The sequence below is a fragment of the Bos grunniens genome, chromosome 6 (assembly GCF_055505025.1).
Source record: "Bos grunniens cultivar Pamir isolate PY7600 chromosome 6, Bosgru_T2T1.0, whole genome shotgun sequence".
Taxonomy (NCBI): Eukaryota; Metazoa; Chordata; class Mammalia; order Artiodactyla; family Bovidae; genus Bos; species Bos grunniens.
Window position 1 is genome coordinate 49,888,604 of NC_141170.1, and position 24,546 is coordinate 49,913,149.

General features: G+C 44.6%; 1 protein-coding gene across 2 annotated transcripts in view; it reads left to right on the forward strand.

Moving 5' to 3' along the window:
• SCFD2 (sec1 family domain containing 2) overlaps positions 1-24,546 on the forward strand; it is a 396,134-nt gene that overhangs the window by 354,804 nt on the left and 16,784 nt on the right. For both annotated transcript variants that reach the window (XR_015165415.1, XM_086405773.1), the window contains one exon: positions 11,980-12,114. Coding sequence is in view for 1 of the 2 variants with exons in the window: in XM_086405773.1 (XP_086261899.1) it covers positions 11,980-12,114 (135 nt within the window). In the remaining variant the exon portion in view is untranslated. The remainder of the gene's footprint in view (positions 1-11,979; positions 12,115-24,546) is intronic.

Genomic DNA, 24,546 nt, shown 5'->3' on the forward strand with positions numbered 1-24,546 from the left:
TGATTAACTATGGGATATTAAAAGTCCAGTTTGTTCTGGAACAGATACTGACCATTTAATGACAAAAAGAGAGTTTCTGTTTTTTTTGAAACCTCATCTATTTTATGTGTAACACCCATGGAGGTCTCGTTAGGTTCTGCCAAACCTTCAAGCTAGCCTCATGAGACTGTCATACAGGCCCACATTGCAATCTCCACGGCCCTAAGCATGTTTGCCTTCATGGCTCATGGCTCTCTTCCTATATTAATATATATATATATATTTATGTCAATAAATATTTATTAAGTATTATGTGGGGCTTCCTTGGTGGCTCAGATGGTAAAGAATCTGCCTGCAATGCAGCTTCAATCCCTGGATTGGGAAGATCCCCTGGAGAAGGACATGACACTCCAATATTCTCGTGTGTAGAGATCCCTTGGACAGAGGAGTCTGGCGGGCTGCAGTCCATGGGTCACAGAGGGTCGGACACAACTGAGTGACTAATACTGAGACTAAAGTATTATGTAATAAAATTTATAAATATATTCATTTGAATATATATGTTGAGTATATAATTCATGTGTTTATATGAATATTCTTATATTTGCATATGTTCAATTGTGTACATGTAATTATACAGTTACATTGGTATAGAGACAAATCTATTTATACTGTATATCAAAACATTATCTTTCATGTAAAAGTTCATATTTTTCTTCTGATTTTAAAAGAAATTACATTTTCATGGACTGCTAACGGTCTCATGCGCCCTAGGCATCATGCATTCTGCACCTCCTGCTTGAGTCATCTCTGTGGTCATAGCCCCCACTGGCATCAGTCGGCCCAGGATAGGAACATAGCTCACTCATAGGCAGCGGCAGGCATTTTTCTCCTCTGGAGTAACCATTGTGACCATCCATGATGCAGTCCATGCAGCTACCCAGGAGCTGTTTGGTTTGGTCCCAAAGTGACAGCTGAGGAGTGAAGGAATTAGACTCACAAGGAAGGAAGGGTGGGGGCAGGAGTCTCCTGGCTTAAAGCTCTCATATCCTATAGGAGCCACTTTCTCTGAACCAGCTCCACAGACATGATTCTAGCATTCCTCCAAGGGACATGCCAATTATACAAAAGTCATTGTACTCAGAGAAGCCCAAAGCCCTGACTTTCTGTCCAATATTTATAGTTCTCCCCATCTAATGCAATTTACTAAGCGGGGGTCATTTTTATCATAAGCAATCTTGCTTGGCTAGCGTTTGACATTCTTCCCTTATCAGGTTTCCAGGGAAACAGAGCTCAAAAGTTAACCAAAGGTCAAATTCTTATGCAGAAGGGAAAAGAGGTTTAATAATCCTTTGCCTACCACAAGCAACCTGCCAGTTATTAAGGAAATAACTAATATTTCAATTCAGATTTGCAGTATGTCTGTGGTAGAGACAGGCTATGTGGGTTCCCCAAACTCTATTTCTGTTTCCTCCTGGCATGCTTAGACCACATTTTCCAAGTTCCCTTGCCGGTAGATGTAGGTTTGTGATTAATTCTGACCAATGAACAATGGGTAGGCGTGATACAGATCACCTTCAGCCCATAAAAATCTCCCTGGAAATCCTCCACACTGTCTCTCTTTCATCCCCTCCACACTATCTCTTTCATCCTCAGTTGATGAGATGCAAAGGCTTCCATGTGGGATTCCAGAGCCCTAGGGGGTGGCGGGGGCTGCTCAACAGCAGGAACACGGATGTCTGTCTGAATGATTGTGTAGAGCATAGACCCCCTACTGCAGGGACACACTGAATGTGGCAGAAGCAAGAAATAGGGATGAATCTGTCTGCGTTTTTAATCCCTCTCCTTCTCCCCTGAAAGATGAACTGCCAGTGAATGTTTGATTAGGAAAATTAAATTATTCTCGTTAACATCTCATGAAGTCAAACTACACGACTGATCTCCCCTCTATTCCTCTCTAACACATGAGGAAAACTGAACAGGGCCCTAGGGAAAGACATCTGTCTTCCCATCACCCCCTTCTATGGGCCTTTGCTGAGAAGTAAGTAGCTTCTGGCTGAATAGAAAATTCCATAACAGTTAGAGGAGTCTCATTTAAGAAGCTACTGCCAGGGCTTCCCTGGTGGCTCAGTGGTAAAGAGTCCACCCAGCGATGCAGTAGACATAGGTTTGATTCCTGGTCCAGGTATTGAGCCTGTGCTCCGCACCAGAGAAGCCACTGCAATGCGAAGCCCCCACACAGCAGCTGGAGAGTAGACCCCGCTCACCACAGCTAGAGAAAAGCCTGCACAGCCAAGAATACCCAGCACAGGAAAAAATAAATTAAAAAAAAAAGACTCAAAGTCTTAAAATATAAAAAAAAAAGAAGCTACTGCCAAAGCCATTCATTCTAGTCAGATTTCAGCGACGTGATTTGAGGCAGAAAAAAATCCAAAGTAAGGAAGGAAGAAGCCAAAAGTTCTCATGATTAAAACCCTGATTGGGGAAACTAAGAAATGTGTTTGCTAATGAATCATGAGACAAGTATTGCTTTGAACCTGAGAAAGTCTTTTCCTAAATCGAGCTCTTTAAATGAACAATGTTATTTAGTTGTTCTGTGCTTAGTTGTTTTAAAGAAGAATTTAGAAATCTCTTTCTATATAATATTTCAGTGGCAAAACGTCTTTTTTTTTTTTTCTTGACTGTGCTGTGCAGCTTGTGGGATCTCAGTTCCCTGACTAGGGATTGAACTCGGGCCCCAGCAGTAAAAGCACCAAGTCCTAATTACTGGACCGTAAATCACTGTAAATTCTCTCTCTCTCTCTCTTTTTTAAATTGAAGTAGAGTTGTTTGCAATATTGTTAGTTCAGGTATATAGTACAGTGATTCAGTTATATGTATATATATTCTTTTTCAGATTATTTTCCCTTATGGGTTATTACAAAATATCAAGTATAGTTCCCCATGTTATACAATAGGTCCTTGTTGATTATCTGTTTTATATATAATAGTGTGTATATGTTAATCCCAACCTTCCAATTTATCCCTCCCTGCCCCTTTCCCTTTTGATAACCATAAGTTTGTTTTCCATGTCTGTGGGTCTATTTCTGTTTTGTAAATAAGTTCATTTGTATCATTTTTTTAGATTCCACATATAAGTGATATATATTTGTCTTTCTCTGGCTTCCTTCACTTAGTATGATAATCTTTAGGTCCATCCATGTTGCTGCAAATAGCCTTATTCTTTCTTGTGGCTGAGCAATACTCTCTGTGTGTATGTGTGTGTGTGTGTGTGTGTGTGTGTACGCCACATAGCCTTATTCTTTCTTATGGCTGAGTAATACTCTGTGTGTGTGTGTGTGTATGTGCGTGTGTGTGTACACCACATAGCCTTATTCTTTCTTATGGCTGAGTAATACTGTGTGTGTGTGTGTGTGTATGCCACATAGCCTTATTCTTTCTTATGGCTGAGTAATTGTGTGTATGTGTGTGTGTGTGTGTGTGTGTGTGTGTACAGCACATAGCCTTATTCTTTCTTATGGCTGAGTAATTGTGTGTATGTGTGTGTGTGTGTGTGTGTACAGCACATAGCCTTATTCTTTCTTATGGCTGAGTAATACTCTGTGTGTGTGTGTGTGTGTGTGTGTGTGTATGTATGCCACATAGCCTTATTCTTTCTTATGGCTGAGTAATACTCTGTGTGTGTGTACACCACACCTTCTTTATCCATTCCTCTGTCAATGGACATTTAGGTTGTTTCCATGTCCTGGCTATTGTAAATAGTGCTGCAGTGAACACTGGGGTGAATGTATCTTTAAATTAACCATACTTAGATCATTTAATGAGTTTTTGGTTACCAGTGAAAATAGAAAAAAGAAAAAAGCTAAAAGCAGTTTAAACAAGAAAGGTAATGTATGATTTAAAAGACCAGAGAAGGGACAGCTTCAAGTGGTAAGGAGCCATTGCTGGGGTGATACTAACAGAAATAACAGAGAGGAGCAGGTTCCCGCTTGCTTTCCCTGCCTTCCAGTGTCCTTCCTGGGCTCCTGTGGGCAGAGTCGAATGGATCTAGATGGCAAAGTACAAATACGGTTTGCAGGACAGCCTCCCAGAACTGAGCATGGAAGAGAAGATTTGGGCTCGAGAGAAAACAGCTTAATAACCATCACATCTAATTATGAAAAATGATATTTCAAAATTGCCATCATGGGGCTTTGCTCCCCACCCCCAGAGTTGGACCATAAAAAAAGCTGAGCACTGAAGAATTGATGCTTTTGAACTGTGGTGTTGGAGAAGATTCTTGAGAGTCCCTTGGACTGCAAGGAGATCCAACCAGTCTACCCTAAAGCAGACCAGTCCTGAGTGTTCATTGGAAGGACTGATGTTGAAGCTGAAACTCCAATACTTTGGCCACCTGATGCGAAGAGCTGACTCATTAGAAAAGACCCTGATGCTGGGACAGATTGAAGGCAGGAGGAGAAGCGGATGACAGAGGATGAGATGGTTGGATGACATCACTGACTCAGTGGACATGAGTTTGAGTAAACTCTTGGAGTTGGTGATGGACAGGGAAGCCTGGCATGCTGCAGTCCATGGGGTTGCAAAGAGTCGGACACGACTGAGCGACTGAACTGAACTGAACTGGGGCTTCCCTGGTGGCTCAGCGGTAGAGAATCAACCTGCGGTAGAGAAACATGGGTAGAGATCCCTGGGCTGGGAAGATCCCACATGCTGCAGAGCAGCTGAAGCCCATGTGCCGTAACTGTTGAGCCTGCTCTCTAGAGATTGGGAGCCACAAGTACTGAAGTCCACGTGCCCTGGAGCCCATGCTGTGCAGCAAGGGAAACCACTGCAGTGAGAAGCCCAAGCATCACACCTAGGGAGTAACCCCACCTCACTGCAACTAGAAAAGCCCATGCAACAGTGAAGGCCCAACACAGCCAACATTAAAAATAAAATTATTTTTAAAAATTGCTATCATGAGAAGACAGTCGTGAGAATGTCATGTGAATGTCATAGGAGAGAGTTCAGTCAAGAGAAAAAATAAGTATTACAGAGGTATGAGAGGCAGTTCATTAAGAAAAGCACTTTGATTATTTCTCTGGATTATGTGATGTGTCTGTTATCTGTGACTTTTCCATACTTAATTTGTGGCTGCTTTTCTCAATCTAAAAAATGTTACCTACATATCTTAAAAAATAATAAAACGTGTTTACAGCCCTGCCAAGTAACATTCCATGATCACAAAGTCCCAAGAATGAAGGTGTTAAGGGAATAGGACTTCCAAATCTTTGCTCATCCTCAAGGGGAGGCTGACTCAAAGGGCCTTTCTCCCTAGAGCTGCATTCCCCTGGGCTGAGCTGAAAGTAGAGCAAGGGAGAAAGGGGATGTCTAAGCCTCCATGCTTCCTTCTTTCCCTGTCTCCAGTCTACACAGGGGCTTCTGGGGCCCTGAGCACAGTCCTGTCACCCTAGTACCCCGTGCCTTGCACAGAGGGGGCCCCAACATAATGTTTTTGCTAGACAACAGGTCCGCCTTTTTCCTATGCCTGAGCTCTTCTTGGGGTCACTACTCATCCTACTTACTGAAGGTGCATCCTGTGGCGAGCAACAGCCTTCTTTTGGTTTTTGTAGGTTGAGGGGTATACGCCCTCCTGTCTTAAATGTGACAGCCTATGTGTATCTCTGGTTCTGCCCCATGTCAGTCTGTATAACTATATGTAGACTAATAAAAGAAATAACTGTAAGCTCCAGGAAAGAAGCAGTGGGCTTTTTATTTACCTTCCCTTTGTGCTTTGTAACAGAATTTTATTAAGTTGCAAGTAGTATCGGACACGACTGAGCAACTTCACTTTCACTTTTCACTTTCATGCATTGGAGAAGGAAATGGAAACCCACTGCAGTGTTCTTGCCTGGAGAATCCCAGGGGCGGGGGAGCCTGGTGGGCTGCCGTCTATGGGGTCGCACAGAGTCGGACACGACTGAAGCGACTTAGCAGCAGCAGAGATCTGAAACATAACAGCTTAAACATGCAAGGTTTGTCTTGTCACATATGTAGGTTCTGATTCAGTCCATCTGTGTTGTGGTACTGCCACGAGTCTCCACTGACCCAGATTTCTTCCAGCCCTCTGCTCTAGCATCTCCAAGAAATGGTTCAGTTTTCCACAGTGGCTGCTGGGGCTGCCGCCATCACTTTCATATTCCAGGCAGCAGAAAAGAGAAAGGGGAGGAAAGCTTCTAGAAGTCCTACTCCCCTTCTCCTTGCATATCATTCTCCAAAACTTCCAGACTCAGCAGCAAGAAAGGCTGCAGAATGGAGTTTTCAGCCAATTGATCATGTTCCTGGCCAAAAACTGGTTCTATTTCTAAGGAAGCAGTTGATGAATATTTGGTAAGTTAGCGGAATATTGGCCAAAGGACTTCTCCATGGAGAGCAGTTTAGAGAGATTAAAGTTTAAGAGATTAAATATCCAGAAAGGCTGAGATGGTAGAAAATTTCTCAAGACAGTTTACTCGGGGAGGAGGGTTTGGAAAATTCAGAGGCCATTCTGTGAACTTTTTTTTTTAACATTGAAAATACATATTGGATTGTTTTAATTCCAGAAATATACCTGTTAATTTCTGAAGTTTTGGAAAAAGAAGAAAATAGAGTCCCCTACTCGCAGAACCTAGCATTAGTCCTCGTTTACATTTTCGTGTGCTTTATTCCAACCTCTTCCGGACATAAATAACATTAATTTTTAACAAGTGAAGAAAAAAAGACCGTTCTTGATCTGTGGGAGTGTGTGCGGGTGTAGGTGTGCGTGGTGGTGTTTTAACTGTGCTTTTTAAAAAAGGAATACAGTGAAAAGACTTCCTCCCACCTTTGCCTCTTGTCCAGTCCCCCACGTTGTGATCACTGCTCATGGTGGTTCTGTATATCACACCTGAGTTTATTTTTTGCATGTTCCAGCAAGTGCAAACTTTCATATTCCCTTTGGCACATTTTACACAAAAGCCCATTATTCATACTGTTCCTCATCTTGCTTTCTCCACTCACAGTTTATTCTCACCTTGCTTTTTCCTATCAGCACAGAGTTCCCCTCTTCACTTCCATGGCATTCCTTCATGTGGATGGATTCCATTTATTAAACAGCTCCCTATTGATGGACACATGAGTTTCCAATCTTTTGCTGTAACAGACTTTTATGGATCTCATTTGCATACAGTAGCATATTTGTAGGATTAAGTTTTAGATGTGGGATTGCTAGGTCAGATGCATTCATAACTTTGATAGGTATCCCCAGATTACTCTCTGTGCTGATTGTAACAATTTACACTCCCACTAGCAGTATATGAGCATGTCTGTTTCCCTATGACCTTGTCAAAAGAGTGTATTTTCAAACCTCTGTATTTTTGCCTGTATGATAAATTTTAAAAAACGAACTTGGTGTTACAGCACTATGATGAGGATGTTGACTCATAGTTTTGTTTGTTTTTAAAGTTCTGTGTCTCTGCGCAGTGCTATCCCTTTTGTGAGCGTCTGCATATGAGATCTCTGGGCATGCCATGGTCTGTTTGATTAATAAACAGAGGAGAGCTGCAGCTTCAATTCGACAGTTGCCATTTCTCCCTGCATGTTATCCCTGTTAAATGCACTAGTTGCCTTCTAGCTAAGTGATTATTTATGATTGTGAGGATTTATACCCTGATTTCTTTCTAAGATATTTCAAGTAAGAAAGTTGGAATAAGGGAAAACTCAGAGTAAAACATGACTGTAGGGAAAGCAGGACGAGGCCAGGGATGAAGTCAGCGCCCCAGAAGTCCTCAACACTGGCTAGAGGTTGGTCACAGATCTGGCCAGTACAAAGAGACACACAGTTCACCGCATCTCTACAGTGCTGGCTTTCCTGAGTCTGTGATAGATGCAGTAGAGTGCTTTGAGGGTAGACACTCCTCTTCCTTCACCCTTCATGGTCCCACTGGGGTGCCATACAGAACTGGAGTGCAAAGGCAGCAACATGACTGGGAGTAAAGCTGTCCAGCTGATGGGAAGGGAAGGAGAGAGGAAAAGCTTGGTAGTAAAGAGACCCAAGGAAAGGAGGAAGGGAATTTGCTTAGAATACACATTGGTCAGAGGCAGCTGCCTCCAAATATTACCTAAACCTGGATAGATGTAGCACCATTTGCCAAACTGTAGGTATTGTAAATTCACATCAACTTAATTCTACTGAAATTCTTTTTTTTTAATTTATTCATTTATTTAACTGTGCCAGGTCTTAGCTGTGACATGTGGAATCTTTAGCTGCAGCATGTGGGATCTAGTACCCTGATCAGGGATTGAACCCGGCCCCCTGTGTTGGGAGTGTGGAGTCTTAGCCACTAGAGCACCAGGGAAGTCCCCTACTGAAATTCTTATTGTTCACGTGGCATCCTTTCTCTGAGTCCTGACCTTGGTCAGATTTCTTTGGGGTATCTTGGCTTCTTTTTCTGGCCAAGTTGTACTTGGAGTTGACTTCTCTAGAAAAAAGAGATTGCTTTGGGCTTGGTTAGTGACAATACATTGTAAGAAAACATTTGGAATCCTAAAGGAAGGGAGCATAATTCTAAGAATGTTTAGGAAAGACCTGAGAGCATCTTCATGTCTATCTAAGTTGACAGTATTTTACTTTTCAGCATACTTCATGCTGAAGGGAATGGCAAACCACTTCAGTATTCTTGCTTTGAGAACCCCATGAAGAGTATGAAAAGGCAAAAAGATATGACACTGAAAGATGAACTCCCCAGATCAGTAGGTGCCCAATATGCTACTGGAGAACAGTGGAGAAATAGCTCCAGAAAGAATTAAGAGGCTAAATCAAAGTAAAAACAGCGCCCAATTGTGGATGTGACTGGTGATCGAAGTGAAGTCCAAAGCATAGAAACCTGGAATGTGAGGTCCATGAATCAAGGTAAATTGGAAGTGGTCAAACAGGAGATGGCAAGAATGAATATCAACATTTTAGGAATCAGTAAGCTAAAATGGACCGGAGTGGGCAAATTTAATTCAGATGACCATTATAACTACTATTGTCAGCAAGAATCCCTTAGAAAAAATGGAGTAGCCCTCAGTATCAACAAAAGAGTCCAAAATGCAGTACTTGAGTGCAGTCTCAAAAAACGACAAAATGATCTCTGTTTATTTCCAAGGCAAACCATTCAGTATCACAGTAATCCAAGTCGATGCCCCAACCACTAATGCCAAAGAAGCTGAACAGTTCTATGAAGACCTACAAGACCTTCTAGAACTAACATCAAAAAAAAAAAAAAGTGTCCTTTTCATCATAGAGAACTGGAATGCAAAAATAGGAAGTCAAGGGATACCTAGAGTAACAGGCAAGTTTGACCTTGGAGTACAAAATGAAACAGGGCAAAGGCTAACAGAGTTTTGCCAAGAGAATGCAACAGTTATAACAAACATCCTCTCCCAACAACACAAGAGATGACTCTGCACATGTACTTCACCAGATGATCAACACCAAAATCAGATTGATTATATTCTTTGCAGTCGAAGATGGAGAAGTTCTATACAGTCAGCAAAAACAAGACCAGGAGCTGACTGTGGCCCAGATCATGAACTCCTTATTGCCAAATTCAGACTTAAATTGAAGAAAGTAAGGAAAACCTCTAGACCATTCAGGTATGACCTAAATCTAATCCCATGTGATTATACAGTGGAAGTGACAGATAGATTCAAAGGATTATATCTGATAGACAGAGTGCCTGAAAAACTATGGACAGAGGTTCCTAACACTGTACAGGAGACAGGGATCAAGACCACCCCCAAGAAAAAGAAGTGCAAAAAGGCAAAATGGTTGTCTGAGAAGGCCTTACAGATAGCTGAGAAAAGAAGAAAAGCTAAAGGAAAAGGAGAAAAGGAAAGATATATCCATCTGAATGCAGAGATAAGAAAGCCTTCCTAAATGATCAATGCAAAGAAATAGAGGAAAATAATAGAATGGGAAAGACTAGAGATCTCTTCAAGAAAATCAGAGATACCAAGGGAACATTTCATGCAAAGATGGGTACAATAAAGTACAGGAATGGTATGTACCTAAAAGAAGCAGAAGATAGGTGGCAAGAATTCACAGGAGAACTATACAGAAAAGATCTTAATGACCCAGATAACCATGACGGTGGGACCACTCACCTAGAGCCAGACATCCTGGAATGTGAAGTCAAGTGGGCCTTAGGAAGCATCTCTACAAACAAAGCAGGTGGAGGTGATGGAATTCCAGCTGAGCTGTTTCAAATTCTAAAAGATGATGCTGTGAAAGTGCTGCACTCAACATGCCAGCAAATTTGGAAAACTCATCAGTGGCCACAGGATTGGAAAAGGTCAGTTTTCATTCTACTCACAAAGAAAGACAATGCCAAAGAATGTTCAGAATACTGAATAATTGTACTCATCTCATACGCTGCCAAAGTAATGCTCAAAATTCTCCAAGCTAGGTTTCAACAGTACGTGAACCAAGAACCTCCAGATATTAAAGCTTGTTTTAGAAAAGGCAGAGGAACCAGAAATCAAATTGCCAACATCTGTTGGATCATAGAGAACGCAAGAGAATTCCCGAAAAAGTCTACTGCTGCTTCATTGACTATGCTAAAGCCTTTGGGTGGATCACAACAAACTGTGGGAAATTCTTCAAGAGACGGGAATACCAGACCACCTTACCTGTCTCCTGAGAAACCTGTATGCAGATCAAGAAGCAACAGTTAGCACTGGACATGGAACATCAGACTGGTTCCAAATTGGGAAAGGAATACGTCAAGGCTGTATATTGTCACCCTGCTTATTTAACTTCTATGCAGAGTACATTATGTGAAATGCCAGGCTGGAGGAAGCACAAGCGGGAATCAAGATTGCTGGGAGAAATATCAATAACCTCAGATATGCAGGTGACACCACCCTTATGGCAGAAAATGAAGAAAAACTAAAGAGCCTCTTGATGAAAGTGAAAGAGGAGAGTGAAAAACCTGGCTTAAAACTCAACATTCAAAAAACAAAGATCATGGCAACCAGTCCCATCTCGTCATGGCAAAAAGATGGGGAAACAATGGAAACAGTGAGAGACTTTATTTTGGGGGCTCCAAAATCACGGCAGATGGTGACTGCAGCTATGAAATTAAAAGACACTTTTTCCTTGGAAGAAAAGCTATGACCAACCTAGACAGCATGTTAAAAAGCAGAAACATTACTTTGCCAGCAAATGTCCATCTAGTCAAAGCTATGGTTTTTCCAGTAGTCATGAATGGATGTAAGAATTGGACCGTAAAGAAAGCTGAGCACCAAAGAATTGATGCTTTTGAACTGTGGTATTGGAGAAGACTTGAGAGTCCCTTGGACTGCAAGGAGATCAAACCAGTCAATCCTAAAGGAAATCAAACCTGAATATTCATTGGAAGGACTGATGCTGAAGCTGTAGTTCCAATACACTGGCCACCTGATGCAAAAAGCTGGCTCATTAGAAAAGACCTGGATGTTGGAAAAGATTGAAGGCAGGAGGAGAAGGGGACGACAGAGATGAGATGGTTGGATGGCATCACTGAGTTGATGGACATGAGTTTGAGCAAGCTCCAGGGGTTGGTGATGGACAGGGGAAGGTTGCTGATGGACATGCTAGGGAAGCCTAGCATGCTGCAGTCTTTTGGGTTGCAAAGAGTCGGACATGACTCAGTGACTGAACTGAACTTATACTTGATACATTAAATTGTCACTTTAAATCTAGATTGAAAAATTAGCCATCCTACAACTATAGCTCTGGTAAGAGTTGTTTGCTTGTGGAAGGGAGTATAAGAAACAAAAAATAGTGCTAGTGTAATGGAATAATTCCCAAAAAATCAATGTTGCTATATTGTCTTTTCACACACACACAAAACCATAGCCATTGCTCAGGATCGAAAATAAACTTGTTTTGCTTTGTTTGGTACAGATGAAGCTATCCTCTCTCCAGACAAACCAAACAAACCCTTTTACTTACAGCACAATATTTTGTCTTTCCAGGCATCCTATAAACCACTGTTGAAGCAGGTTGTGGAGGAAATATTTAATCCCGAGAGGCCAGATCCAGTTGACATTGAACATATGTCTTCAGGCCTCACTGATCTCCTTAAAACTGGATTCAGCATGTTCATGAAGGTAAAGTCACCATGACAAGGTAATCCTAAGTGTAATGCTGTCTTTGCTGGGCTTGAAAATGCTCGTACCTCCTTAACCCTGGTGAGTATCACAGAAGAGAATGTCTGGGCTTTCTGAAATCAGGTACAATCTTCACATAACTTTTGCTTATAAGCAGCCTGACCCTCTAGCTTCCCTTGACCTAAGTATTATGATCTTTTCTGATCAGTGGGTAAGGACACAGCTGTCCAGGGTAGCACTACTGAAAACATCCCTCCTGGTTCACATTTTCACTTAACACAAATCCACATACAGATCTTAGTGGTAATCTTGCGCCCTTAATTCTAGAGCGTACTGTGCGGGATAACAAGTAACTCTCCTCAGTCATATAACCAGCATCATCCCAAAATCCATTTGAAAATCACTTTTATTTTGGCTTAGCAGACTCCCGGGTGACAAGTACGAGAATTTCTGTAGCTAATATCGAGGCTAAGTCAAAACTACCAAACTGCCTTTGCAGTAGAGATGAAAGGAGGAAAAGTACACAAATGTGATCTATTTTTAACCCACTGTAAAGTTTCTAAATTTAAAAAGATCTAAATGAGATTACAGGCTGACCTCCTCATCTATGCCAGGATTTCGGTTGTAATAACTCTTGGAAATAACAGAATGTTTTGCCAGTTTCAAAGCGTCTTTGAAATCATGAATTAATCTTCATAGACGATCTGCCCTTTCAGAGTTCAATAAATGCATATGCCAGGAAAACTGGTCCGCTCCAAAAGCCAGAGGGCGGAAGCCAGTCAGACTCTAAACCAAGCAGTGAGCAGCTGGAATGGATGCTAGGTCTCCTCCCCAGTACTCCCAGTCATCATCAGCTTCTGATGCAACATGTGGCTGGGGCATTTTCCCTCTATCTGTTTTTTGGTTTTTTTTTTTTTTTTTTTAAATAATACAGCACAGATCAGCTTCTCAAAAGTGTTCAAGGGCTCCTGTGTAGATGTGAGCCAGGGTTGTCTAGCAGCTCTTCATACTGGCTGGTTTTTACAGATGCTTCCCAGCTAGACATGCTCTCTGAATTTCTCTGCCTGAGCACTCTATTGCTTCATTCATAAGCTTGGACTTAACCTTGAAGAGAAACTGAAATAAGAAGTGTGGACTTCCCTGCCCTGGTCGGTCAGGTCTGAGGACAGCCCACCGTGACCTTCTGCAGTCGGCCTGCTGCACCCATAGTCTGGCCAAGGGCCCAAGTGGAGGCTCGAACCCGCCCGCGCTCTGCTCACTGCGGGAGTTTCTGATTTGCAAAGAGGCACGGTGTCAGTGAGAGGAGGCCCTAACTTGCCCGAACATAACTTGCCAGTGTTGTTCCACAAAAGAACAGTTTCCTGGAAAAGGGTTCTGTGACAAAATATGTTCGGAAAACCCTCAGTTAAACAGAAAATTAAACCAAAAGTCTTTGCTGTCATATGTCCCAGTGCCTTTAATACACCAATGGACTTAGCAACTCTCCGACGGCCGACAGAGACCGTCTGTTGTAGGAGGACTGTCCACTTGCATTTTCCATCGCTGTTTCATGAACCGTGAGACATCACGTCTTTAAATTACCCTTTTAAACTCTACAGTGTGTTTTTTGTAGCTCTCCTTGCAGTTGGAAGCTTCACTGTCCTAAAATGGGCTTTGCCTGGGGGGATGTTTAGAACTGTCCTGGGCCATCATTGGGCTGCCATGTTTCTCTCCATTCAAATCCCTGGAGTTAGGGCTCATGCAGAGATGCTCCTGCCCCCAGAGATGGATCCCAAAGGGAGGTTTCCATTTAATGGATTTAGGAAAAAGAATCATGCATTCTCCCAGCAGCTGCCAAGACCCACTCTTCAGCCCCCAGCTGCTGGGCCTCTGCACTCACTTACCAGGGGTGTCTCATTTGTCTGCAGGTGGTGGGAGAGTCTTGGTGAGCTAGGCAAAACCCTCCCCACCCCAGCACCCCAAGGGAGAATCATTTTATTTTGTTTGTACCTGGGCCTCTATGGCTGGCTCTTCTCATCATTCCAGAGAACTTGGCAAGGAAAGTTCCTGGCAGCCCATGTGTCAGGGTTTGAACAAACCTGCAGTAAATGAAAAGAGGAACACTAGGGCTTTTAGGAACCACCTTTGCTTTCCTGTAGAGCTCTGTCTTTGACATGGGGGTGCGCCATCAGGAGAGGGTGTCTTCTACTTTGGTTTAAGGCCAATGGAAAGAAGAGGATGTGGAGGGAGGAGGCAGAGGCTCTCATGGCCACAGCCATTCACCAGTCTCCCTGGTCCTGTTCTCTGAGGTTTCTCACTACCAAAGTCAGGCAGCTAAGCTGTGGTCACCTGTACCCGGGGATCAGCCACTCTCACATTCAAACCTCACGATGACCCTTCGATTATCCCTGCTTTACCCATGGGGAAACTGAAGCCCAGAAGGGGTAGGCAGCAGACATGAACTTTCAGAAGGCTGAACAGCACACAGGAAGTGGGATGCCAGGATTCATCCCCAGATCCATCTTATTCCAAAGTCCACGCTCTTACGCACAACATTTCTTGGCACCAGGATGTTACCAAGTATTCTCTTGGAAGTTCAGTATTCATGTATCATAAATTCTTTTCTTCCTGATGATTCATTAGCACAGATGCTTTCCCTCTCCAGTATCTATGCAGTGCCTCAATCAGCTCCCGGTCCAGAGTGATCCTCAGAACAGCCCAGGTGAGGGCACTCTCCCAGGGTCATCTGCTGGTACTGCTTCTCTGGGACTCAGTCCAGGGACTCATGGGCCGTACAGCCCCGGGAGGAGAAATGTGCGCAGTGGTGTTGGGTTGCCTCCACACGCTGCAGCTTCATTCTGTATCAGCGGCCAACAGCCATTGCTTTCCTGCCACTCTCTGCCCTACTCTTTGCCTCTGGGACCTGTTTCCCCCTCTTCTCACTCAGAACCAACTGAAGCTGAGCCTGAAAGGAGCAAACAGACAGAACCTGATGAAATAAAGGTGTCCGTGTGGCCTCCTTCTCGGCTTGGTGTGCTGCTCATCCAAATGGGAGAGCCGTGGTGCTGGGAAGGGAGCTGAGCTGCTCGCCTGTCTCTGGACTCACATGGTTTCACAGATGACATTAGCTCAGAGTCATCAGAGGGAGGACCTGTAGCCTAGGCAGGGGGTGAGAAGCCAGGGAGAGATGTGCTAGTAAGTAGACCAGTAGATGTTCCCACACGGTGTGCTGTGGGCCCCACAGCAGTGATAGGAAGACCATAGGAGAGGGGTTTCCAGGCCCCAGGGTATCGTCAGGGCTCCGTACCTTCTGCACACACCTCTGCGGCTGCACATACTCCTTGCTTTATCATTCTACATCTTTATCATTACACATCGAAGTGAAGTGAAGATCGCTCAGTCATGTCCAACTCTTTGTGGACTATAAATTGAGGATGATAATAGTAGCCACTTTATAGGGCTGTTGTGAGAATGGAGTGAGTTCGTACATACAGGGTATTTACAACGGTGCCTGTCCTACAGTAAGTGCTAAGTACGTATTTGCTATTTTTATTTTTACAAGTTCATGGTCCTGGTCAGAGTGTGGTTCCCAAGAGCCACCTTGAGAATCTTTGTATCCCTGTGTGGAGCCAACCAGAGAAGGCAATGGCACCCCACTCCAGTACTCTTGCCTGGAAAATCCCATGGACAGAGGAGCCTGGTAGGCTGCAGTCCATGGGGTCGCTAGGAGTCGGACACGACTGAGCGACTTCCCTTTCACTTTTCACTTTCATGCATTGGAGAAGGAAATGGCAACCCACTCCAGTGTTCTTGCCTGGAGAATCCCAGGGACAGAGGAGCCTGGTGGGCTTCCGTCTATGGAGTCGCACAGAGTCGGACACGACTGAAGCGACTTAGCAGCAGCAGCAGCGGAGCCAACATTCGGGCATTTGATGCATACAGATCAACTGCTGAGTGAACACGTGAATCACATAGGAGAGAATAGACACCTCCCCACAAAGCCATGAGCCTGTCCTCTCTCACTCCTGACTTATTCTTTCTAAGAGACATGGAGTCTCAGTGCCCGTGGGAAGCTGTGTTTGTACAATCGCGCTGTGGTTTTCCAGACCCTTTTGTTCTCCCCTGTGAGTCCAACCTTGGTGTCCTCAGTCTCAGGGGACACAGACCGTCCCGCCTGGGGCAAGCTGTGGAGCCTGTGAGATTCCGTACATGTGCTGTGATGAGATGGTTCAAAGGAGGCCAGCTGGGCTAGACCCTGACCACCTAAATGGAGGCAGAAGCCCACAACAACTCGGGCCCCTAACTCCACCAGGAGCCCTACAGAAGCTCTGTCTCCACATCCCGGGAGAGGGCATATGCTCCACCCCACAAGTGCCCCTCAGACAGCCTCTGTGCTGTAGGGAAATGAGACTTGCATCCCAGATGCTCCAAAGTGGCTCACAGCATTCAGTCTCACTGATGTACGTGTCTGCAGATGGTGAAAGTTAGGGGATACCCCCATGTATCCAGGATTCTCTGCATCAAACTAATCCTCTGTGAGAGGGAAGTCAAGGCGGCTGGGTTCTGCCCTTAGTACAGTCAGAACCTCATGTACTGATATCAGACTGCAACTTGTTAAAGTCACTTTCCTTCCATTGCTTTAGCACGCTTTCCTGCATAAATCAGACTCTCCAGACAAGTCTCTCATCTCCACTTGTCCCAGATATCAATCGGTGCATCAGAAGCCATGTTGAAACACTGGCTTTAAATATCATTGATCATTTATTTTGTTCATGAATGTGCTGTCTGGGCAGAGCTCAGCAGAGAAGAATTCGCCTCCAAAGTTATGCTGACCATCAACTGGTAGCTCAGCCCGGCCTGTGAGCTGAAGGCCTCAGTTCCTCTCCACACAGGCTTCTCCACGTGGCCTGAGCTTCCTCACAGCAAGGCAGCCGCATCCCAAGGACAAGCATCCTGAGAGAGCACCAGGTGGGAACCTCAGAAGCCGCAGAGCATCACTCCCACAGTGCTCTGTTGGTTGAGGCAGTCACAAATGCCTTCCTGGGTTCAAGGGGAGGGACCTGATCTCTTCCTGTTAAAAAGGGAACCAGAGCATGAGGAGCAGAAAATATCATCGAGGCCACTTTGGAAAAATACCATCTGCCCTCCACCTAAGTGTAGGATTGGCTGTCCAGCCCAGCAAGAATGGTGTTTGAATTCTACAAGTTTCCCTTCAATCTAGAAGACAGAAAATTCACTCACTCATGCTTCTGATCTGGTTTCAAAATAAGTGAGCCTGGAAAGACTCTGATAGCAAAAGGCATGCTTGCTGTTTGCCTAAATCATTTTAAATAATATAATCTTTTAAAAAAATTAACAAAAAATTAAAAAAGCCTTCCTGAGGGATGAGACGCTGAGCTGTAGAACTTTGCTCTCTCAAATTCTCACCATCAGGCCTGTCAAGGAAAGAGACAGGCCAGGGAGCAGAGCTGGGCACCCTCGAGGTCATTCTGCCTGCGGTTCTAAGAAGGTGTTTGGAGTCAACTCAGCGTACTCCTCCACTGGAGGCTAGACTTGTGGTTAGCCGCACAGAACTGTCGGCTTCAAAGGGCAGTGTCCTGGATGGAGGGGAGTATCAAAGTCCAAAGAAACCGCTTTGGCAGAACCTAACTTTTTTTAAACAGTCAAGTAAGTCTTCTCTCCCAATGCCTGTGCGTGAAGCACCTTGATCTCTATAGAAAAAAACTTGATAGTGATCTAATAAATAAGTTGAACCATACCTTCCCACTCTCACAACAGCGTTAATTTAATTTAAAATGAGCATGTCTAATAGGCAGCACTTTGAAAATGCGTTTCTGGAATTTGTGGTTTGGATTTCAGTCTCCTGAAAATAATATATTTTATATCTGCTCCATGTGTTTGGACTCCAACTTGTTTTGACTAAAGGACATGATTTGTCAAGATGTTTTCCCTGCTGGAATTGGCATGAGGAGGGCGGGTTGTATCTGATGAAATTGCACAAGGCCCTTTCACCTCCTTTTACGAGCGTTGTTAAACTGCGTGTTGTTGTTCCCTTTCTTATGGCCGTGCCTAACTGGAAAAAAAAGATTTATGAAAAACACTCACAGAAGACTCAGTGCTTGCCTCTGGGCCCTCAGTAGAAGTTCCTGTGCGTGTTCCATGGCCTGGGCCCACAGGGTAGAGGGGGCAGCTGCTCAGGCCCACCCGGAAATGCTGGAGCTGAGATACGTTGTTGGCAATTAACCAAGTGGCACTAACTTCATCAAGGAAAGCCCTCATCAGGAGGACCGAGTGTCTCCAAGAACTCAAGGGCAGCCATGCAGTGAGCCTCAGGAAAGACTGGGCCCAAGAACTGGAAAGCCATCAGGAAACCAGACAGTTCTTGAAGACAGGCTGTGGCCTGCAGAAGATGCCAAGAGCCGTCTCAGCTCAGGGTCCACGCTCAGTGAACAAGAGTCAAGTGAGCGGCTGGGAGCTGTGCCACAGGTGCTGCTGCTCCGTAGGAGCTGTGACTGGGCCCCGTCTGTCTTGGTCAAGTCTCCATTCCCAGGGGAGGGTCTCACATGGGGCCTGGGCCAGGGGCCCATTCCTGCACCATTCAGTCGAGGTCGGAGGAGGGCAGGACCACACTGTAACTACACAGCTGCCAGGAGCCCACCCCGTGGCCATGCAGATGGTGGGGACTGTTCATGTGTGAGCTGGACAGACATCTACAGAAGCAACTACAGTGGGGTGAAGGAGGCTGTAAGAATAAAGGGCAAAAATGATGAGCTTCGGGTGCAATTTGATGTCAGATCCCTGGACTGAGGATGGTCATCAAGTCCAGCTCCTCATCATTTACATAAGAAAAACACAACTCAGAGATGAACTGTTGGCTTAGGCCCATTATACTTAATAGCATTTCTGATGAGAGGAAAACATCTCAGCATTTGGTGTCTGTTGATTAAATCAGCACAAGTCTTGGAATTTGTTTGCAATACTATTTATAACTATTGTTTATATTTTCTCCTTCTCAATTATGCTCCATACTATGGTTTGATTTTTGTGTAACATTTGCTAAATAAGATCCATAAGTTCTAGTGAGTTAGATCTTGGAAGGAATCATTAAACACAAACTTGGTTTTGGCCGGCTACAAACTTTGCCTGCCTGTGAACAATTACTGAGAGCCTCTTGCATGCTAGTCACTGCTGTGGGTAAGGAAGATGCAGACAGGCTAGCTGTCCTTCCTGTCACAGCACAGCTCACATCGGAGAGCTTACAGTTGGTTAGGGAGAAGGACAGGAACCTTGAGAGTGGGGGGGACAAGAGAGAAGTGGTGTCTGGGCGGGCTGTGAGAGTACGGGGAAGGGGGAGCTTAATCAGGGAGTCAGAGGAGTTGAATGTGTCTGGCCAGTAGGAGTGAGATACAAAGTGAAGGAAGTTCTGGGCTAAGTCGAAGGGATTCCAGGTAGCTCCAAACGGCGGGAGCTCAGAGCAGCCTGTGAGGAGTGGAAGAAGATAAGACAGAGAGAGAAGCAGAAGGCAGGTCACGAAGGGCTGGAGGCTTGACATTTGACCAGAAATGATGAGGTTTTATACCATGTTTTTTAGGAATATAGAACCAGTGTATTGGAGAAGGAAATGGCAACCTGCTCCAGTATTCTTGCCTGGGAAATCCCACGGACAGAGGAGCCTGGCAGGCTATAGTCTATGGGGTCACGAGAACTGGACATGACTTAGCAACTAAATCACCAAAACAACCAGTGTGTATTTTATAAAGATCACCTGGCAGCAGTGAGCGAGCAGGGAAGGAGGCCAGACTGGCACCAGATTAGGGAGAGAAGGTAAGAAGAGTCGGGGTCAGGTAGGGGCTGAGGGAATGAAGGCAAGGATGCAGCCCTGGTGGGTCCCACTGGACTGGGCGTTGATGGGATGTGGAAGTAAATGAGGGCATTGTCCAGGGCCCCTCGTCCAGTCGGGGATGATTCGATGGCAGGTGTTTACATTCTCTCTGACTCAGAAGCAGAAATGGAGAAGAAAATAACTTGTGTTTTAGAGTTTAGGTGCCTGTGATACAGCTTTGCAGCTCAGCAGAGCCTGGGCCTGCAGTAGCGACCTGGGGACACAGGCCCTCTGAGGCCTGGACCGTGGGCAGGACAGGGCCACCCAAGGAGGGTGTTTGGGAGAAGAGGCCCCAGCAGTCAGGAACACAGTGTGTGATGGGACAGGTCAAGCAAGAGGAGAGCCCAGGAGGCAGGAAAGACACCGAGAGGGCTTGGAAAACAGAGAAGGGTTGGGGTGGGGGTGGGAGTCTCCAGAATGGGGACGCCATCCACGGCAGCAAATGCAGCAGGGAGGTCGAGCTAATGACAGAGTGACCCTGGCAGCATGGCAGCCTTTGCACTGAGATGAAATAAGTCCCACGAGGAAACTGGTCATTGGCTGACATTGCCGAAGAACTAAAAGTACAGAGTTTTAAGAGATGAGAGCTAGTAAAAATGCTTTCAGTTGGAAGAATCTGTTTATAAATTAGGGCGTGTGGAATGTATCCCACTCTTCTCTGAGGCAGACCTGGATTTCTGTCTCAGCCCTATAGCTTACGAATTGGAAAACGTGGGACAAGTCACTTCACCTCTGTAAGCCTCACTGTCTCTGTCTGTAAAATGGAGCTTCTACCTACTTCACAGATTCTAAGATTGTGCAAAGTAATCCTTGCCCTGTGCGTGCGTGCCAAGTCACTTCGGTTGTGTCCGACTCCATGCAGCCCTATGGATTATAGCCCATTAGGCTCCTCTGGCCATGGGTTTCTCCAGGCAAGAATGCTGGAATGGGTTGCCTATTTCCTTCTCCAGGGGAATCTTCCCTACTCAGGGATCAAACCCATGTCTCTTACTTCTCCTATGTTGGCAGGCGGGTTCTTTACCGCTAGTACCACGTGGGAACCCCAACCCTGCTTTATTTCCTCCATAGCACTTACTGCTTTCCTCACTTATCAATTTACTTCTGTATTTTGTCATTTTCCCCAACAAAAATATAAATTCTTTGATGGCAGAGATTCTTCTTGGTTCATTTACCGCTGAGTTACCAATGCCTACAGCAGTGCCTGGCCCATAGAACTTGCTCAATAGGTATTTGTGGAATGGATGAATAAATGAATAAAAAGCGGAGCTGAACGTGAAGTGTTCGGTGGCGGCAGCAGTGCCGTTACTGACTTTTGGGGACAAGAGCCATTACGAGGCCACCTTCAAAGTCAGCACAGCTGCTCTCAGGGCCCAGGGACCTTTGGGCCAACGCTCCCATTATGCTGTCTCCCTCCTACGAGGCCCGCCCACTGTTGGAGAATGGAGGACCTGACCGTTGCGTGTGCTGGGGACAAATGAGTCAGTCATGAAGAGAAACAGAGTGGAGAGGAATCAGCAGCTGGGTTCCCGGAATGCCCAGAGAACTCCAGGGAACCAGGAGCAGAGGAAACACTTCCCATAGAAACCAGTCAGGACATCAAAGAGTGCTCTTGGGGCCACAGCTGCAGAGAAGGTGTCGGCATCCTTGGCTTCAAAGGCTGGGTAAATGGTGGGGAGAAATTGTCTTCTCTGACCAGAACTGATATCTTAAAATCACAGCCAATGAAGGTTTAGAAATGTCTTAAAGTCACAGCCAGTGAAGGTTTAGAAAATGAAAGAAAGGGCAGTGAGCCCGACTTGCTTTATTAATCTGTGTGTTTATGATGGCAGTAATGACGTTTACATCTTGCAACTTCAAAGTGCCCTACACCGTGAACTCACATACAAATGAGACTCAGCCGAGTGTGGCTGATTATAAGGAATGTGTTATTCTGATGGAAAAGGCTGGAAAGACTCCACTTCCCAATAGTCTGCCAACTTGACGTGTTCTATAAAGGAAGCTGTATCAAAACATAAATCTAAACAGAAACCAAAATAGCAAACAGCAACATGCATTAATGGCACCTGTTAATTTGTACCAAAATCAACATTCTCTCAACTCTTTGGCCCAGGGGTATTGATCCCTGTTGCTGTTTCTTTTTTCCTTTTCATCTTTCAATGCATCCTTCCAAGATTCTTGCAATGTACTTCAGAGTCCGGACTCTCTTATGGAAAGCATATGTCTTTGAGAACATGCTGTACCAATGTGAAGTTCTGAAGCCAGTTGTATTTCTGTCCCAGGAATAAGTGAGAAACAATTGTTTGTGGGTTGGAAGGAACTTCAGGTTGTTACTCAGCCAGGAAAACCATGCATAGAATGGAGTGTCTAAAAGATCTCTCTCTTAGAGAGAGAGCTAAGGAAAGAAAGACCTCTCCAGTTAACCTGTGGACCTCATCCATTCATTCATTCTTTTTATTCACGCAACACTTGTTGAAAGTTTACCATGAGCTAGCTCTATGCTCAGAGCCCAAATTACCAAGATAAATACAATCAGTCCCTACCCTCTAGTAGCTTACAGTCTAGAAGAGGAGATAGGCAGGCCTATCGAGGTTGCAGCCCGTGTGACAAGGCCAGGGCAGAGGTGTCTATCAGATTCGGGTCATGGGGCAGGAGTTGAGAGGTGGTTAGAGAGAGATTTTTAGAGGCGAGGATGGCTTTTAAAGACAGAAGGAAGGAGATGAAGAGCAGACAAATATGCAACAAGCAGCAAAGGTTTACTGTATAGCACAGGGAACTATAGTCAATATCTTATAATAACCTATAATGGAAAATACTTTCAAAAATAATGTATGTGTATTTATATAACTGAATCACCTTGCTATGTACCTGAAATGTAAGTCAACTGTACTTCAATAAAACATATATTAAGATAAAAAGGAGAGCCAAGGGCACTTTACACAGAGGAAACTGTCCATGCCACATAACATAAGACAATGCAGATGGTGCTCAAAGTGTTTAATAACTGGAATGTGATGGGCACAGACAGAGGCCACTGGTGTGGCTAGGTCAAACCCACCAGTGTGGTCCCAACCAATTCCTGTGGGCCCCACATCTTTCCCACTAATACAGAAAAACCCTCAGGGTATATCATTGAGCAAGAAAAACAAAGCCCAGTATTGAGCAGCTAGAAGTCAAGATAGCAGTTGCCCCTTGGCAAGGTAGTGATGTGAAGGGGGCATGAAGGGATCCAGAGTGCCAGCTTTCTGTTTCTGATCTAAGTACTGGTCACAGGGGTTTGGTTTATGAAAATAAATTGAACACTTGTGATAAATGCTCTTTTCAGGGCAAGTGTTCAGTAAGATGTTGCATGTTTAGCAAAATGTTTTTTTTTAAATACCATGCATTCATGGATGGTTCAGGTCTTTGACTGAGTCCAGCAAACAGTGTATATGGAGGAGATGAAAATGGAGACAAAAAGCAAAGCCATGTGAGAAAAACCTTATATACTGAATTGAGGAGTCTGAACTTTATCCTTCCTGGCTCTGAGCATGTGAGGAGGTGACCGGTGTTTAAGAGTGTAACCTCTGCAGTTTGGCCCCTCCCTCCACAATTTAGTCACTATGTGTAAACTTCAGTCTCTTCATCTGCATCATATACCAATGATTGTATTTGTCTCCTAAGGATTTTTGAGAATGAGATAAGATAATGTACAAAGATTCAATAATAAATATTTACACTTTAGAAAGTTCACTTAAGCAGGAATGAGAAGAATGGATGGGGGTGGCCAGATGAGGGACAGGAAGACAAGTTAGAAGAATCTAGCAATAATCTAGTAAAGAAGAAATGAGGGACTTCCCTGGTGGCCCAGTGACTAAGACTCTGAGCTCCCATTGCAGGGGGCCAGGGTTCAATCCCTGGTCAGGGAGCTAGATCCCACATGCCACAACAAAGAGTTTGCATGCTGCAGCTAAGACCTAGCACAGCCAAAATAAATAATAAATATAAAGATAAAAAGAAGAAGAAATGAAAGCCAACCAGAACAGGGATAGTGGGAATCAAAGAGAGATCAGTAAATTGGAGGGGGCAGAATTAATACACTTACCTAGGAGATCAAAAAGATAGCAAGTCCAAGATGACTTCTAGGTATCTGGCCCAGGTGACTGTGAAGGTGATGATGCTTATCAAAAGTTAAGAGAAGGAACAGACTTGGCAGGAGGTGGGGAGTGGTTAAAATCATGCACCAAATTTGAAATCTGTTGAGTTTAGGAATGCCAGGAGGCATCCAGGTGGAGATGGCCACTGGAACTAAATAGAGATGCTGAAGACATAGATTTGGGAAGAATTAAAAGATTATTGGAGGCATATAAGTAGATGAGGTCCTCAAGTGAGAGTATCACAGTTCAGTTCAGTTCAGTCACTCAGTCATGTCCGACTTTTTGTGACCCCATGGACTACAGCACGCCAGGCCTCCCTGTCCATCACCAACTCCCAGAGTTTACTCAAACTCATCTCCATTGAGTCGGTGATGCCATCCAACCATCTCATCCTCTGTCATCCCCTTCTCTTCCTGCCTTCAGTCTTTCCCAGCATCA